Source organism: Telmatherina bonti (assembly GCF_933228915.1).
Source record: "Telmatherina bonti genome assembly, chromosome: 19".
NCBI lineage: Eukaryota > Metazoa > Chordata > Actinopteri > Atheriniformes > Telmatherinidae > Telmatherina > Telmatherina bonti.
In genome coordinates, this window is record NC_136617.1 from 23,252,172 (window position 1) to 23,267,945 (window position 15,774).

A 15,774-nucleotide genomic window follows, 5' to 3' on the forward strand; every position below is an offset into this window, starting at 1 on the left:
GATTAAAACACGCAGGCGTCTTCCTTAAAAACTAGGAATAATCACCGGTTTGCACGTTTTTAGCTGCATAGCAGCTGTTGACAGCTTGGTGTTTGCAGCCTCAGCAGCCTCAGCAGCAGCATTTAAAGATGCACCGTGGCATTGTGTCAGAATGTCACCTGTCCCATGCACTGATGTGCTCTGACTGCCAAGAGATTGCAGAGTTTGGTCTGGAATTATCATTACCATGCTGCTTTTCTACAGCTCTGTGCACATGCTGATTATTCATGTCACATGCACATTGCTTCCCACTAGACAGCATTTATCTGGATGACCCTGCTTGACATAGAGTGTCATTGTCATCGAATTGCTAATTATTATTAGGGTTATTTTGTCTTTTCTTGAAAAAAAACAGCCATAATAATGCTTATGCATGAGACAAGAAAGTAATAAGCTGTACCAAACCCTGAAAAGACTGTTTCTTATTTATATGTATTTCCTTTCTGCTAAAGTTCACGGTTACAAACTAATGTTTAATGCCTCTCCGGTGGTTTTGAGGACACATGAAACATCATGTAGATAAGAAACAATAAAGGCAGCTTTTATAATTTCTTGTTAAATCACTGAAAATTCAAATAAATGAACTGAAAATTATTCAAATCTGACGTTTAATGGCTCCTATACATAAAGTACAGCAGTGACATGCTTTGCTAAAGTGACTGCTCGAGGCTGACATGTTTCAAAAAGTAACAAGCTGAGCCATCTGCTGCGTGTTGCGGTCTAACTGAGCGATTTCTGTGGTGCAGGGTCCCAGAGGAGACAAAGGACCTCGAGGTGACAGGGTAAGATGAAGTTCAACTCTGCTCCTTTTAATCAAACAAATCAACATTGAATTATAGCATTCATGGAGGCATGTTTACAAAGCATCTTTGGCAAAGTGTTTGCTGATGTCATCTGACCTATTAACCTCTACTGGCCACACCCCTTTGTTTATGTCATCTGAAGCACTTTAGCTACCGGTGACTAAAACATTTCAACAGTTATTCACAGTTTTATTAAATAAAGTTCACTTAGTATGATGAACAAAAGTGTCATTTTTAATCCAAATTCAGTTCAGCTTGATCATATTTTTTTCATCTACGGTAAAAAGTATGAGAGCTCAGTACAGATGAGCCTTTTAGGTCCTGCAGGATTCCCATGCTGCATCCTCAAACAAACATCACCAGCTGGACTTAACAGCATTTCCTCACTGATGCCATCTGTCTTTTTCAGGGTCCTCCTGGCCCTCGAGGAAAGGATGGTACGCCCGGAGTCCGTGGCCCTCCTGGCCCCCCTGGCCCCCCTGGACTTGGAGGAGTAAGTCTTCTGTGCTCTTTGAACAAACAGAGCGCTTTCAGAATTTTTATTTAACCCTCTTTTGGGCAAGTGACCATATGTGATTACTTTGTTGGACATACAAAATTCTTCTGCATGCAAGTCCATAAAGTCAGAGAACGATAGTGAGTTCTCCGCACCAGTCATCAAAGATCAGGCTACATCCCAGGTATTCAGCCCAAAACCTGAAAATACAGTAAATACTGACCATTACCTGCTGTATAACGTCTCTTATTTTAGAAAAAAAGTATCCAAGTTTTAAAGTTTTATTATAATATTATAATAACACGCTTGTCTATGGTTGGAAATGTAAATTTCCCTGTATTTCAATGAGGGCCTGATAAAGGGTTAAAATGGGGTTAGAAAATATTCTTAGGGCTATATTGGCTCTAAAATGAGCATGTCTTACACGGCAAACTGCATTTGGTGCTCTGCTGTGTCAAGTCCAATAAAACACACACTTGGTTTTAATTCTTGAACTCTGTTGACCTCACTGCCTCATTAACAATGTGATAGAAGTGCAACTTTTGACCTTTTGTCATTTACCCAACAGAACCAAAAGCTTTCTAAAACTCAACACACAACTGAGGCAGAATTAAGTCACTTATGTACCATTTATATCTCATTTTGGAGTCAGTTGCAGGGTAAATAACTTTAACGGGTGTGTGTTTGCATGACTTTTCCTGGAGCAGATCTACCATGATCATTGTTCGTGATTCATTATGTTTGAACTTGATTAATGCTTTGCTTTTTTAAGTGTCCTGATTATTTAGTTTGATTAAGGCTTATAAACACTCACTCAGATGTAAATAAATGTATTTTATCCTCTTGAACAGAACTTTGCTGCTCAGTATGATGGTGCAAAAGGACCTGATCCCGGCCCTGGACCCATGGTGAAGACCTTTTATTTTTCTACCAGCACAATAACACTGTGACACACATTTCCACACAACGATCCATGATTCTCAGCATCAGTTTTTTATACTATCTGTAATAATAATTATTGTGTTCGGATCATTTTTGGATATGTTTCACATTAAAGGTCCACATCTGATATAACAAAAACAAAACAATAAAAGTATTTCAGACTTTTCTCGGAGGATTACGATTGATTAATAACCATCTACTTGTTGTTTTCAGGGTATGATGGGACCCAGAGGCCCTGCCGGACCTCCCGGACCCCCTGTAAGTGCTAAAGCCTGCTAAACCTGAATCTGCATGTGAACCTGTTTAATTACTTAGTACATTATGACCTATGGCTGGACCTCCTCTCATTCAATAGGGACCTCAGGGACACACGGGACACCCTGGTGAGCCTGGTGAGCCTGGACAGGCTGTAAGTATCCTCAACTCTCCTGCTTATCGTGTTTTATTTGGTTGTTTGTTTGTTTTTTTTAATGTTGGACTCTTTTTCCCAGGGTTCTCTTGGTCCCCGTGGGCCCCCAGGACCTCCTGGCAAGGCTGGAGAAGATGTACGTATGCACTTTTTACAACCTTTTTGAACTTTTCTTTTTTTAAACTCATTTTGAGTCGCTGAAGCCTTTTAATTGGTCAAATATCAAATATTGAAGTGTGTTATGTTGACTGACAGGGTAACAACGGCAGACCTGGCAAGCCTGGAGACAGAGGGGCCGCTGGCCCTCAGGTAAGACAGTTTTTCACAAGACATGAACAGTTATACACACACTGCTTTCAGACAGTTTGATTGTGCATGTGGCATTTTTATAATGTCCACCGCTTCTGAATTGCAGGGTGCTCGTGGATTCCCCGGAACCCCTGGACTTCCAGGAATGAAGGGACACAGAGTGAGTGCGTTGACCTGAATCTCACCTTCTCCTCCTCCTCTTCTTCCTGCTCACCTGAGTCCGTCCGGCTTGGAAAAAAAATCCTTCAAAGCTAAATGTAGCTGTGGAATGGGCCCACCTGTGCTGCGTGGGAAATGGATCAGAGCTTTACAGAGCATCGGGCCCCTGAATGAGCACCACTGGGAGTGATCACAAAGCTATCCTCCTTCCCTTTGTTTTTTTCTCTTGTAATTACTGGCTTGCATTAAAGAAAGAATCTTCCCTATAAGTGGTGTTGAAAGCACCTTCCATATTAAAGCCAGATCTAAAGCTTCCTTTGAAACAATATTAAAGGGCAGAAATGCATCTTTAATAACTGGCAATTGGTTTCAAAAGTCCCATCTCCCACATGGATAAAACCCATCTGGAACCTGGGTTTTTTCCAATAACTTGGATCCCATTTCTACTCTGTTTTTCTATGTTTATCACCATAAACATTTTCTTATGTATTTCCCTCAATGTGATCTCTCTAACAGCACTGTGCTTCTGTATTTTAGGGTTACACTGGTCTGGATGGACGTAAAGGAGAACCTGGTGCTGCTGGGCCCAAGGTAAAACCCCATCTAACCTCCGTGTGATTGCTCCAGCAATTATCAACAGTTTCTTTGGTTAATTTTAAGTGTTAGTCATCCTCTTTATGTAGATCTCTCTTCTTCGCATGCAAACATGTGACCCTACAGACAGCTGGATATTTTACTATACATTTGTCTTGCCTCTCCAACAGGGCGAGCCTGGTGCCCACGGAGCCCCTGGAAGTCCTGGACTGGCTGTAAGTTTCTAATTAGTTTTGTTTGTTGTTGTTTTTTAGGCTAGAAAACCTTTACATCTATAAAACTGTTCCCACTATTCGCTGACACACTCATCTAGTGTTAAATGATAGGAATACAGCATTGCAGTGGAGGTACCGTAATGTATGTCTTGTCTTCAGGGATCACGTGGTCTGCCTGGTGAGAGAGGTCGTCCTGGCCCTGCTGGCTCTGCTGGTGCTCGTGGTGCCGATGGCAACGTTGGACCTGCTGGTCCCGCTGTGAGTAAAATTTAAAATAGAGATTTTTGTAAGTAAATGACGATAACTAGTGGAAAACTGAAGCTGCACTGCAACTAACGGGATGTGAACTTGAACTTGTTAACTTCCTGACATCACGTTTGTTCCTTTTTAAGGGACCTTTGGGTGCTGCTGGTCCCCCAGGCTTCCCAGGTGGCCCCGGCCCTAAGGTGAGTGTCATTATTGCCGTTGCATTGCTTTACAAAAAACCTCATGTTCACATCAAAAAGCCAACCATGATGTGCAAAAATGTGTTTCTATCCTTCATTTCTTTTTACACTGTTTCTGCAGTGGAGTTGATATGTGTAATATTTCATTTCTAATTACTGCTTTCAGCTCCAACGTCAGTAACCTCCAGGTCATACTGGTGCATTGTTTGATTTTGTGGAGTATTTTTGTCATTAACAGGGAGAGATCGGACCTGCTGGAGCCACTGGCCCATCTGGACCTCAAGGATCTAGAGGAGAGCCTGGACCCAATGGTGCTGTTGGCCCTGTTGGACCCCCTGTAAGTATACAAAGATGCCCAATTTCTTCTCATAACAATTAGCTCAGGGGGTTGTGTGATTTAGTGTTGATCTAAAGAAGATGGTGCTAAAAACTATAATGACCATTTGCAATCTATGCCCACCAGTGACTTAATTCTGTGAAGAGCACTAGAAAGAATAATAATATTGTAACATTTAAATTTAATATTCTATTCTTGAAAAGAAAAGAAAATCCAAATGACCTTTTCTTATCCAAATTCTTCACCAATAAATCCTGTTTTATATGCAACCTCCTCATGTGATAGTTTTAGATGCATTGCTTATGTGAATCTTGTTTATTCTTCAAATTTCTTGTGATTTCCTTGCAGGGTAACCCCGGTGCTAATGGCCTGAATGGACCCAAGGGAGCTGCTGTAAGTATCCAAGTTGTAATATAGGTTACTATAAGCTGATACTGTCAGATACACAACACACCAACAGAAACCATTCAGTAGTGGGACCATGCCTTGTGTGATGCCCACACCAGTCATGGATACCTTCGACATCAGATACACGAAGCCTAACTCATAATTGGGGCACCGAAGTGGCATTTGAAGTTCTGCAAATGTTTACAAACACATGGACACCTGCCCACTGGTGTTGATTTATTAAACAGTCGACGCACTTAATCCAGTAAGATTCATAGTGTCTGGAATTTCTATAGATCATTTAGTTCTTACGTTCCGGTTGGCTTCTACCAAAATTAAGTGTCTGGTAACAAAAGAAGTAAAGTAACCAGTAGAGATGGACCTTTTGTCTGATGACACACATAAAAACTCAGATGTGAACCCATTACCGGCTTAGCTCTAACTACACACAGCTGGGGATTTAACTGTTTTTCTGACCTGTTGTCATGCCTACTGCTCAGGGCCCCCCTGGTGCTGCTGGAGCTCCTGGCTTTGCCGGACCAAGAGGAGGACCTGGACCTCAGGGACCTCAGGGTGCTACTGGACCAAGAGGCCTTGCTGTGAGGAACACCTATAGTAACTCTCAAACTAACATAATTGAACATGTGATTCCCACCAAGATTCTCAAGGTGTTTGTGTTTATCTGTTTTTTTTAGGGAGATCCTGGACCTCAGGGTGTTAAGGGAGACGGCGGTGCCAAGGGAGAGCCTGTAAGTTCCTCTTCTGATGAACAGGGAATTTCACTCAAATGCATTTGAAACCTTTCTCTTGCATGTCTGACCTCCATCTTCTCTATTTAATTCCCCAGGGTAACTCTGGATCTCAGGGAGCCCCTGGACCTCAAGGTGAGGAGGGCAAACGAGGACCCACTGGTGAGCTTGGTGCCACTGGACCTGTTGGCAACCGTGGAGCTAGAGTGAGTACTATTCCATCATGGAAAATGGCACATATATAGCATCCACGGATGTGTTGGTGGAATCAGCTGTTAACTGTGTGTATGTGTGTGTCCTTTAGGGAGCTCCAGGCAGCCGTGGTATGCCTGGTTCTGAGGGAAGAACTGGCCCTGTTGTAAGTATAATATCCCTATGTAGGTAACTTTCAGTCATGTAGTGAATTTTTATTCTCAAAACTTGTCAATTCTGTCCTTCTAACAGGGTATGCCTGGTGCTCGCGGTGCCACTGGCGCTGCTGGACCTCGTGGACCTCCTGGAGATGCTGGCCGTGCTGGTGAGCCTGGCCCAGCTGGTCTCAGAGTAAGTGTTTGGTGAAAGTGTTTTTTTTTAACTGTAGGAATCCCAGAAACACCACAAAGCAAGAAAAGTTTGGAGGTAAATGACCATTTAAAGCAGTAGTTTCCAAAATGGAAGTCAGGACTCCACTGTGGGTCATGAGTTTGGGGTCGGTTTGGAGATGACGTCCAAAAATCACATTTTAAACATGAAAATAAAATGTCTCCAGTCTTTTTAGAAAAGATAAAAACTAGTTGGTATAACTGATTTAATTTTGATTTTGGGGGTCATAAGTGTCTCCCAGTTCTAGGTTGGAAGCTGAAAAGTGGGGTGATAGCCGCAATATGGATCATGTGGGACCAAAAATTCTTGTTTCCAGCTTGGTTATTTTAAAACAGAAATGAATGATATCATTAACTGACGGGTGCTTTCCACAGGGTCTCCCAGGAAGCCCTGGAAGCTCTGGACCCCCAGGAAAAGAGGGACCTGCTGTGAGTAAACATGAATTTGGCTCATTTCATCATCTGCACATGCATGTCCTCCTGCTGATCTCAAGTTCTTTTGTTTTGCTCCAGGGTCCTGCTGGACAAGACGGCCGTGGCGGACCTCCTGGCCCAAGTGGACCTAGAGGCCCACCTGGAAACATTGGCTTCTCTGGACCCAAAGGACCTTCTGTAAGTAGCCATAAAGCAATCAATTTTAACTATATCCTAGTTTTATTTCGACGTGGCCTGCACCTAACCTGTGTTATACCTCAGGGAGAGCCTGGCAAGCCCGGAGAGAAGGGACTTACTGGCCCCACTGGACTGAGAGTAAGCCAAAATAAAGCCTGACACAACCTAATAATATAGAAACATCCATCAAAAATGGCTATTTATGAACTCCTGGAATATTTTTGCATTATATCTGTCTTTTGTGTTTAGGGACCCCCTGGACCCGATGGTAACAATGGAGCAACTGGCCCCATGGGACCTGCTGTGAGTGCTCTCATGTACACCATGTTCATACTCTTTGAAGTCCAGCATAAACGACATGATTTTATAGTACCTGAGCCATTTTAATACAGGTAGCACTTCTGTCCTTCTTGGTGTAGGGCGGCCCTGGTGAGAAGGGAGAGCAGGGACCTTCTGGAGCTGCTGGCTTCCAGGTTTGGATACATTTGTGGACTCTGTATGAGTAACTGATAAAGAGCAGTTTTACTGAGGGAGATATTTTGCCAATATGTCGTAAAAGTCTATTTTAGTTTTTTTCTGTTGATGCCATTGCATCTGTTTAAACTATCTTATAATTTTAGGGTGCACCTGGATCTGCTGGACCTGCAGGAGAGGCTGGAAAGCCTGGAGACAGAGTAAGCAATAAAACACAAATTTGAGATTTTAATGGTAGCCATCTTACAGAAGTTGCAGTTTGCTGTAAGTAGTTGCATCCTCTAACCAGCCTGATGTGTCTCTGTAGGGTATCCCAGGAGACCAGGGAGTTTCTGGACCTGCTGGTGCCAAGGTGAGCTCACCTGTTCATATACCTTTTTTTCTAAGGTACAAGGATCATTATGCACCAGTAGTTTCATGAGAATCAAACCCAGTTATGTTCAGAGACTGACTGTTTTATTTATTTTCATTTCCTCTTCATTTTAATTCATTTTATTCTGTAATTGTTGGTTCTAGAAAACAGAATATTCTCTCCTTATAGAAGTTTCTTTTTGCATATAATAAAAATCAAATGTGCATGTAACCCGACAGGGAGAGCGGGGTAACCCAGGTGTTGCTGGATCTGCTGGAGCTCAGGGAGCAATTGGCCCCCGTGGACCTGCTGGACCCCCTGGACCTGATGGTGGCAAGGTATGACCAATGGGAGTTGTGGGAAGCAAAAGTGAACATGTTGAGTATAGAAGCAGAGAAAAAGAGCTGAGCCAAACTTTTACCTGTCTGTTTCCAGGGAGAGCCTGGCACTGCTGGAGCTGCTGGTGGTCCTGGACATCAGGGACCTGGTGGCATGCCCGGTGAGCGTGGTGCAGCTGGTACTCCAGGACCAAAGGGAGAGAAGGTAAATTAAAAAGGAAGGGAAAAAAACACTAACTGCAGAAGTCCTGTTAATTCGTCAGTGCATCTCTTAACCTCTTCTTCATCGTCCGTCAGGGAGAGCCTGGACACAGAGGCCCTGATGGGAACGCTGGTAGAGATGGCGCTCGTGTAGGTTTAACTCTCGTGCTATTTTTGTCAAACTTTGGAACAACTCAACCCGTTTACAGAGTTTGATTATTTCAGCCTGAACCCTTGACTCACTGTCTTCTCTTTTCGACTAGGGCCCACCTGGACCTGCTGGACCCCCTGGACCCACTGGAGCCAATGGTGATAAGGTAAAAAAATGCATAAATTATCCACCCCCCAAAAGAAAAGAGAAGACAAGAGCTGTCTTGCACTAACTACCGAATGGTATATATGTAGGAGTTGCACTTCAAAGTTAACACATATCGGATAAGCTTGTGATGCACAAAAAGCCTCTGCAAGTCACTGCTCACTACGGAGTCCAACATGAGCACATGTTGCTAAGATCAAAGTACTGTAGAAATAATTGCTGAGTAAGCCTGCAACCTAATACTCATGACCCAATGATACCTGTGTGTAAGCAAAATCACTATTACCCCCAACATCGTGTATTATCTGACGCTACGGCCTCAACTCTGCCATCTTATGGTCATTTGTAAAGCTGCAGCAACAAATCATCCACGTCTGACCTCAAGATTACAGAGGTTTAGAAGTCTAAATAAATGATACAAACTTATTGCAATAAGTTTTAAAGTTATTTATAAGATATGTGTTTGAAATTTTATGAGATTTTTTTATTCCCTTTTTGGGTAACACTTAAATATTTGCATTATTTTACATCCTGAACATTAGATGTAAAGATTGCAGGTTTATGACCCATCATGACCATAGGCTTTGTTTTAAAAAAAAAAAAAAAAAAAAAAAAGTCTTTTAGTGCAGAAGCTAAAAACATGAAATGAAAGCTATTAGCCTGGATGAATATTTTGCTTTTAATGTACATTACTGACTTTTCTCTCTTGCTTAAATCTACTTTTTTTATAAAATTCACGTGTTAAAAATGTTGATGGATCTTGCGTTGCTTGAGAGTTAAGAAGACAACTATTGTGCATCAGATTTTAATGTATAAAAACTGGGCTGATATTGCTTTATTTTGCTTTTTATTTATTTTGTCTCAACATTTAGATTCTGCTGTTGTTAGTGTAAAAAATATTAGGTAATTAATAAGCTAGCAGTTAAATAACTTACTTGGCATTTAACAGATTAATTGTTAGATAGATTGAGTAATTTCAAGTTCTTGTTCTCCTCTTCAGGGAGAAGCTGGTTCCTTTGGACCTTCTGGTCCAGCTGGACCTCGTGGAGCACCTGTAAGTACCTGTGTTGCTTCCTTTTTTATAATAAATATCCCCTCACCTGTTGACTATTGTATCATCATACACATCATGTTAGTAAAACCTTCCTCTTCATGTACTGGTTTAGCAGTCTTTCTGACCAACTGCTTGTTATCCACAGGGTGAGCGTGGAGAGGTTGGACCTGCTGGATCCCTGGGATTCTCTGGACCACCTGTAAGCCCACTGCAACTCCATACCCAGTCCATGATTGACACATAAAAATGGCAAAAATGATTAAAAATACAGATGCATACAGACGTGGCCTGATACTGACCCAGTCTTGCTTCCCTCCTTCCTTCAGGGTGCTGACGGTCAGCCTGGAGCAAGAGGAGAGCGTGGACCTGCCGGAGGAAAGGGAGAAGTTGGCACTGCTGGTCCCGCTGGACCTGCTGGACAGTCTGGACCTCCTGTAAGTGAACACATATTCATACTCTTATAAATGTTAGTGGAGAAAAATTGTGTAGAAGCAGAAATTTAATCATATGAAAATCTGACGCTCTGGGGGGAGAATGTTCACTTTTGCATGTGCACATATTTAAGAATTGCAGTTTATATACTGTAAGGTTTTATAGATAATGATGACTTCTTCTACTGGGTATCTAGGGTGCTGCTGGCCCTGCTGGACCTACTGGTGCTCGCGGAGACAGTGGTCCCGCTGTGAGTACTTAAACTTATACATACAACAAGTTCCTGCCACACACAATGTGTGTATGAATTAGGGTGTTCTTTTTGTGCCTTTTTTAAAAAATTTTTGCTTTAATAAATAACTTTAAATTGTTTTTTTGTTTTTTTTTTGCATCCTTTGCCATATTCTCAGAAATACTTGTGACATTTGCATTTAATAACATGAAAATGTGATTATTTATCACATATAACTAAATAATTATCATCACAAATAACTGATCACATGAAATGTGATTATTTATTTATTTAGTTGGTGTCATAATATTGTTGTAAACATTTCAGAAAATTCCAGGAATGTTTTAGACATCTTGTCAATCAATGTTTGCTTTATTTTGCTCTTAAATGGACATCAAGAAAGAAAACCATGACACTGATGTTCTATTTCTATTTATTTTTGCTTCCTTCCTTTTGGTAAAGATACACACGGAGATAAACACACACACACACACAACAGATTTTATTTCTGATTTCTGTATAACCTTTGTTTGTGTTTCTGGTCAGGGTCTGACTGGTTTCCCTGGTGCTGCTGGTAGAATGGGTGCTCCTGGACCTGCTGTGAGTATGCACCTTTCATTTCCAGTTATTAATATATAGACAGGAGCTGAGCGTTAACCCACTCTCTGAATCTTCCCCTTGTAGGGTATTGTTGGACCTCCTGGCCCTGCTGGCCCAGCTGGCAAAGATGGACCCCGTGGTGCCCGTGGTGATACTGGTCCTGCTGGTCCTCCCGGTGAGCAAGGAATGGTTGGACCAGCTGGTCTAGCTGGAGAGAAGGGACCCTCTGGAGAGCCTGGCCCTGCTGTAAGTCACATGAGACTATCAAGCGCTGAAATTTGGAGAATTACAAAGTTGCATCCAGCAAAATCTCTAGTAGATAACCAAGCATGGTCATTCGGATCTCCATCCTGCACTCACTGATGTGCGGCTGATCCAATGCTTTTGTTAATTTTTTAGGGTCCTCCTGGTGCCCCTGGAACAACTGGTCCTCTTGGACTTCAGGGATTCGTTGGTCTGCCTGGTGCTAGAGGAGATCGTGGTCCACCTGGTGGTGCTGGTGCTGTGGTACGTACAAAATGATGCAAAGTGTGTTACTTTCAAAGAAAATTATGACTTTAAAAAACTCAAAGAGCAAAGTTGAATACTGTCAAGGATTTGCTTGTATTTGAACCTCATGTTTGATTTTCTTTGCATCATATCACAGGGAGAGCCTGGTAGAGTTGGACCTGCTGGTCTCGCTGGAGCCCGTGGCCCTCCTGGTAACATTGGCATGCCTGGTATGACTGGACCTCAGGGAGAGGCTGGACGTGAGGTAAGGTTTTAACATGACCACTAAACGCAGAGCAGAGACTAGTAATAATTCATTTGGAGTTATACATTCGGATGTATCGTCAGGTTTAACATCCAGCATTTCTTTGCTGAATTCTTCTTCATGGCTTGTAAACAAGCTTTTCACCCTAAAGTTTCAGAGGGAGATTACAGCTGAGTTTCCAGAAGTGAAACATTTTCGTTCAGGGACATTGCTATCAGGTTTGCTGATCACATGTGGCCCCCTTAGGATTTATAGATCAATGAACCTTCATCTGACTGACGGATGAGCGGCAGTACAAAAAAAAAAAAAAAAAACCCTCAAAGTTCAGGACATCTCAGTGCAAAATGTATGAAGCCCGTCTAACACACCCAAGCTGTTTAAGTTATTCTGTTTCTAAATTCATCCCAAAATGCTGCACATATGACTAAAAGAATGTGTCACTGTCTTAGACTATAGTAGGGCAAAAATATGCAAGGCAACAAAACTGTGTTTGCAAAGATAAGAAAAGAAAATTGTCAGATATGATTTCTTTATACCAAAGATTTAATTTGGAACTTGTAGGTTTACAGGTAACTACTTACCTAAACATGAATAGATGATTAGATTATGAATACATATGGATTTCCCCCCCAAAAAAACTCTAAGTTTGCACTAAAAACAGTGAGTACAAGTTAGTGAAGGTAGATAAACTTATGTAAAACTTAACCTGGAAGCCTGACATAAAGATATAACATATTTTGCCATCTGCAGGGTAACTCTGGTAACGATGGACCCCCTGGCCGTCCTGGCGCTCCTGGACTCAAGGTAATGTCCTTACATAACACTTTAAAACACGTTTGCATCTGGAATGCGCTGCTCTGACCTGGGTGTGCACGAACTCATCATGCTTAGGGAGATCGTGGTGAGCCTGGATCTCCTGGTGCTGCTGGACTTTCTGGCGCCCCAGGACCTGCTGGACCCACTGGAGCTGTTGGCAGACCTGGAAACCGTGGAGAGGCTGTAATTATTTTCTGACACTGGTTTTCCCCATTTTTAAGTCTTAATATTTGCAGGTTACCTGCTTCTCTTTCACCCCTCATCATGTTTTTCTTTTCTGTTTGTGCTCCTAGGGCTCACAAGGTCCCTCTGGAGCTGTTGGCCCCGCTGGAGCTAGAGGTGCCTCTGTAAGTACAAAAAGCAAGAAGAAGCACCCAGAGGGGTATTCTGTGATTAAAAACAAAGAGCCATCCTGCATGTCACATAACATTTCCATCCTTTGCGTGCACAAACCTGATGTTTCTGCCTGTGTGTCTGTGCTGCTTTAGGGACCCTCTGGACCCCGCGGTGAAAAGGGAGTTGCTGGAGATAAGGGAGAGAGAGGCATGAAGGGTCTGCGTGGACATCCAGGTCTCCAGGGAATGCCTGGACCTTCTGTGAGTGGTTCCACATCAAACCAATGCACAAAAGCAGATAAATACACAACTATATATGAAAGGCCTCCACTATCGTTTGTACAAGCAGAATGTCATCTCTGTGTTTTCTCTTCTTCCAGGGACCTCCAGGCGACACTGGACCTTCTGGAGCTGTTGGACCTTCTGGACCCAGAGTGAGTAAAAGCATAAATCTTCAGCTTAGCGCGTTTACATTTGTTCTCTTATACCTGCAATCTAGACTATAAGCAAGACGTTTGCAGAAGTGATTCAACATCAACATTCATTAGAAAAGAAAGGCTCTAACAGGATGAAGCAGAATCACACTGAAGCACCAAGCAAAAGATGTGATGATTTACAAATGCATTTACTGTAGAAGTTCCATAAAAAAGCAATTTACTGAGATATTCTCCACTACAGGGACCTGCTGGACCCCATGGACCTCCTGGTAAGGATGGTAGATCTGGAGGTCATGGTGCTATGGGTGCTCCTGGTGCTCGTGGACCTCCTGGATACTCTGGACCAGCTGTAAGCTTGTGAACTGTTTCTTCACATTTATTGCCATAATCGTGATATTATTATCTGCATATCAATCCACTGTCTTATCCATCTTAGGGTCCTGCTGGAGCTCCCGGTCTGCCTGGACCTCCTGGCCCCTCTGGTGGCGGATATGACGTCTCCGGATACGATGAGTACAGAGCTGATCAGCCCGCTCTGAGAGCCAAGGACTACGAAGTCGATGCCACCATCAAGTCCCTCAACACTCAGATCGAGAACCTGCTCACCCCCGAAGGATCCAGGAAGAACCCTGCCCGCACTTGCCGCGACATCAGGCTCAGCCACCCTGAATGGAGCAGCGGTAGGCTTAACTTTATTCTATAGTTAAAAGAAATAGCTACTCAGCTTTGTCTTCTTGGTGTCTTATTTATCTATTTTAGCTAAAAACTGGACCAAAACGACAAAAAAGTGTTCTCCCTTTGTCTTCCTGCTCTGTAGGATTCTACTGGATTGACCCCAACCAGGGTTGCCTCAATGATGCCATCAAGGTCTTCTGCGACTTCACCACCCGCGAGACCTGCATCCACGCCCACCCAGAGAGCATCGCCCGCAAGAACTGGTTCAGAAGCACAGAGGGCCAGAAGCACGTCTGGTTCGGAGAAACCATCAATGGCGGTACTGAGGTGAGAAAGCAGGCAGATTATCACACACAGACAAATAAGCCCCGAACCCATCAACTGTGGTATTTTATTTCTTTTCACAATACTGATTGTTGCTCCTTTCATCCTGCAGTTCACCTACAACGATGAGACCCTCAGCCCACAGAGCATGGCAACCCAGCTGGCTTTCATGCGCCTGCTTTCCAACCAGGCTAGCCAGAACATCACCTACCACTGCAGGAACAGCGTTGCCTACATGGACGGTGAGAGCGGCAGCCTGAAGAAGGCTGTGGTGCTTCAGGGCTCCAACGACGTGGAGCTCAGGGCCGAGGGCAACAGCCGCTTCACCTTCTCCGTGCTGGAGGACGGCTGCACTGTAAGTATATTTTTGCATCTTTCGTAGTTTTCTTTTAGTAATTTTTTGTTTTTTCTCATGAAGTAGAAAGAATTTAGTTTTTAAGCTGCTAAATTGTACAGTTATGACAGTGATCTACCTTCCAGCTTTTGATTTGCCCTGTCAAGCTTTGCTATGCTATTCCAGTGTTCAGTCTCTCTTTCTTCCTTCATCCCTGCAGAGACACACTGGTGAGTGGAGCAAGACAGTGATTGAGTACAGAACAAATAAACCATCTCGCCTGCCCATCCTCGACATTGCACCTTTGGACATTGGTGGAGCTGATCAGGAGTTTGGTTTGGACATTGGCCCAGTCTGTTTCAAATAAATAGACTCATGAGAAATTAACACCAAAAAGAGAGAAAGAACGATAAAAAGAAAACCCCCAACCGAAATCTCTGCCTTCCCTTTTGTGTTTTTTTTTTTTTTTTATACCAAATGCTGATTTCTCTCTGCGAATCCACTTGCTTAAGATGGGCAACTATCGGAGAGGACTGAACGGACTGAACGGAGCGTTTGTGCAATGCAAATTAATACAGCCACCCAAAGGGACGCGGGAAAACACCTTGTTGTGGGACATCATGTCATCTTTTTGTAAAAAATAAAAAGAAGTGTAATAAAAATGCTGAAAGTATGCATCACTTTGTGGTCTTTGTATATCTTCCAAAGAGGAGGTTTGAAACCACAATTTCCAAGAAAAAAAAGGTTTGAACTACCTCACGCCTGTACGTAAAGAAAATACTATTGACAAAACCTGGGTCCACAACCGAGATGTTAAGACTTCTAATGCTTCAAGCTTTGTCCCATATTAGAAGGTGCTCAGTTACTTGAAGCAGAGATCTATGGTGCTAAGATGCAGCTGTGGAACAAACCACTTTTTTACTGTATTATTTTGTATTGACCTCTGAGGAGTCTTCCATTTATCCCGCTGATACTCCCCCACTTTAAGCAGGTGGAATATTTCAAGATCTGATGTCTTGTTT

At 42.8% G+C, this 15,774-nt stretch overlaps 1 protein-coding gene across 1 annotated transcript; it reads left to right on the plus strand.

Annotated features, from left to right (window-relative positions):
* Positions 1-696: 696 nt before the first annotated feature.
* Positions 697-15,427, plus strand: col1a2 (collagen, type I, alpha 2). Its single transcript, XM_079258477.1, has 48 exons — positions 697-821; positions 1,252-1,335; positions 2,190-2,246; positions 2,494-2,538; positions 2,636-2,689; positions 2,772-2,825; positions 2,945-2,998; positions 3,105-3,158; positions 3,695-3,748; positions 3,922-3,966; positions 4,126-4,224; positions 4,359-4,412; positions 4,651-4,749; positions 5,098-5,142; positions 5,637-5,735; positions 5,832-5,885; positions 5,984-6,091; positions 6,190-6,243; positions 6,330-6,428; positions 6,842-6,895; positions 6,980-7,078; positions 7,163-7,216; positions 7,328-7,381; positions 7,498-7,551; positions 7,699-7,752; positions 7,860-7,904; positions 8,144-8,242; positions 8,340-8,447; positions 8,540-8,593; positions 8,707-8,760; positions 9,760-9,813; positions 9,959-10,012; positions 10,140-10,247; positions 10,442-10,495; positions 11,024-11,077; positions 11,162-11,323; positions 11,477-11,584; positions 11,724-11,831; positions 12,582-12,635; positions 12,723-12,830; positions 12,941-12,994; positions 13,136-13,243; positions 13,363-13,416; positions 13,661-13,768; positions 13,856-14,099; positions 14,237-14,421; positions 14,531-14,773; positions 14,973-15,427. The coding sequence occupies exons 3-48, from the start codon at positions 2,244-2,246 to the stop codon at positions 15,117-15,119; spliced, it is 3,810 nt and encodes a 1,269-aa protein (XP_079114603.1). The 5' UTR covers positions 697-821; positions 1,252-1,335; positions 2,190-2,243; the 3' UTR covers positions 15,120-15,427.
* The last annotated feature ends 347 nt before the right edge of the window (positions 15,428-15,774 follow it).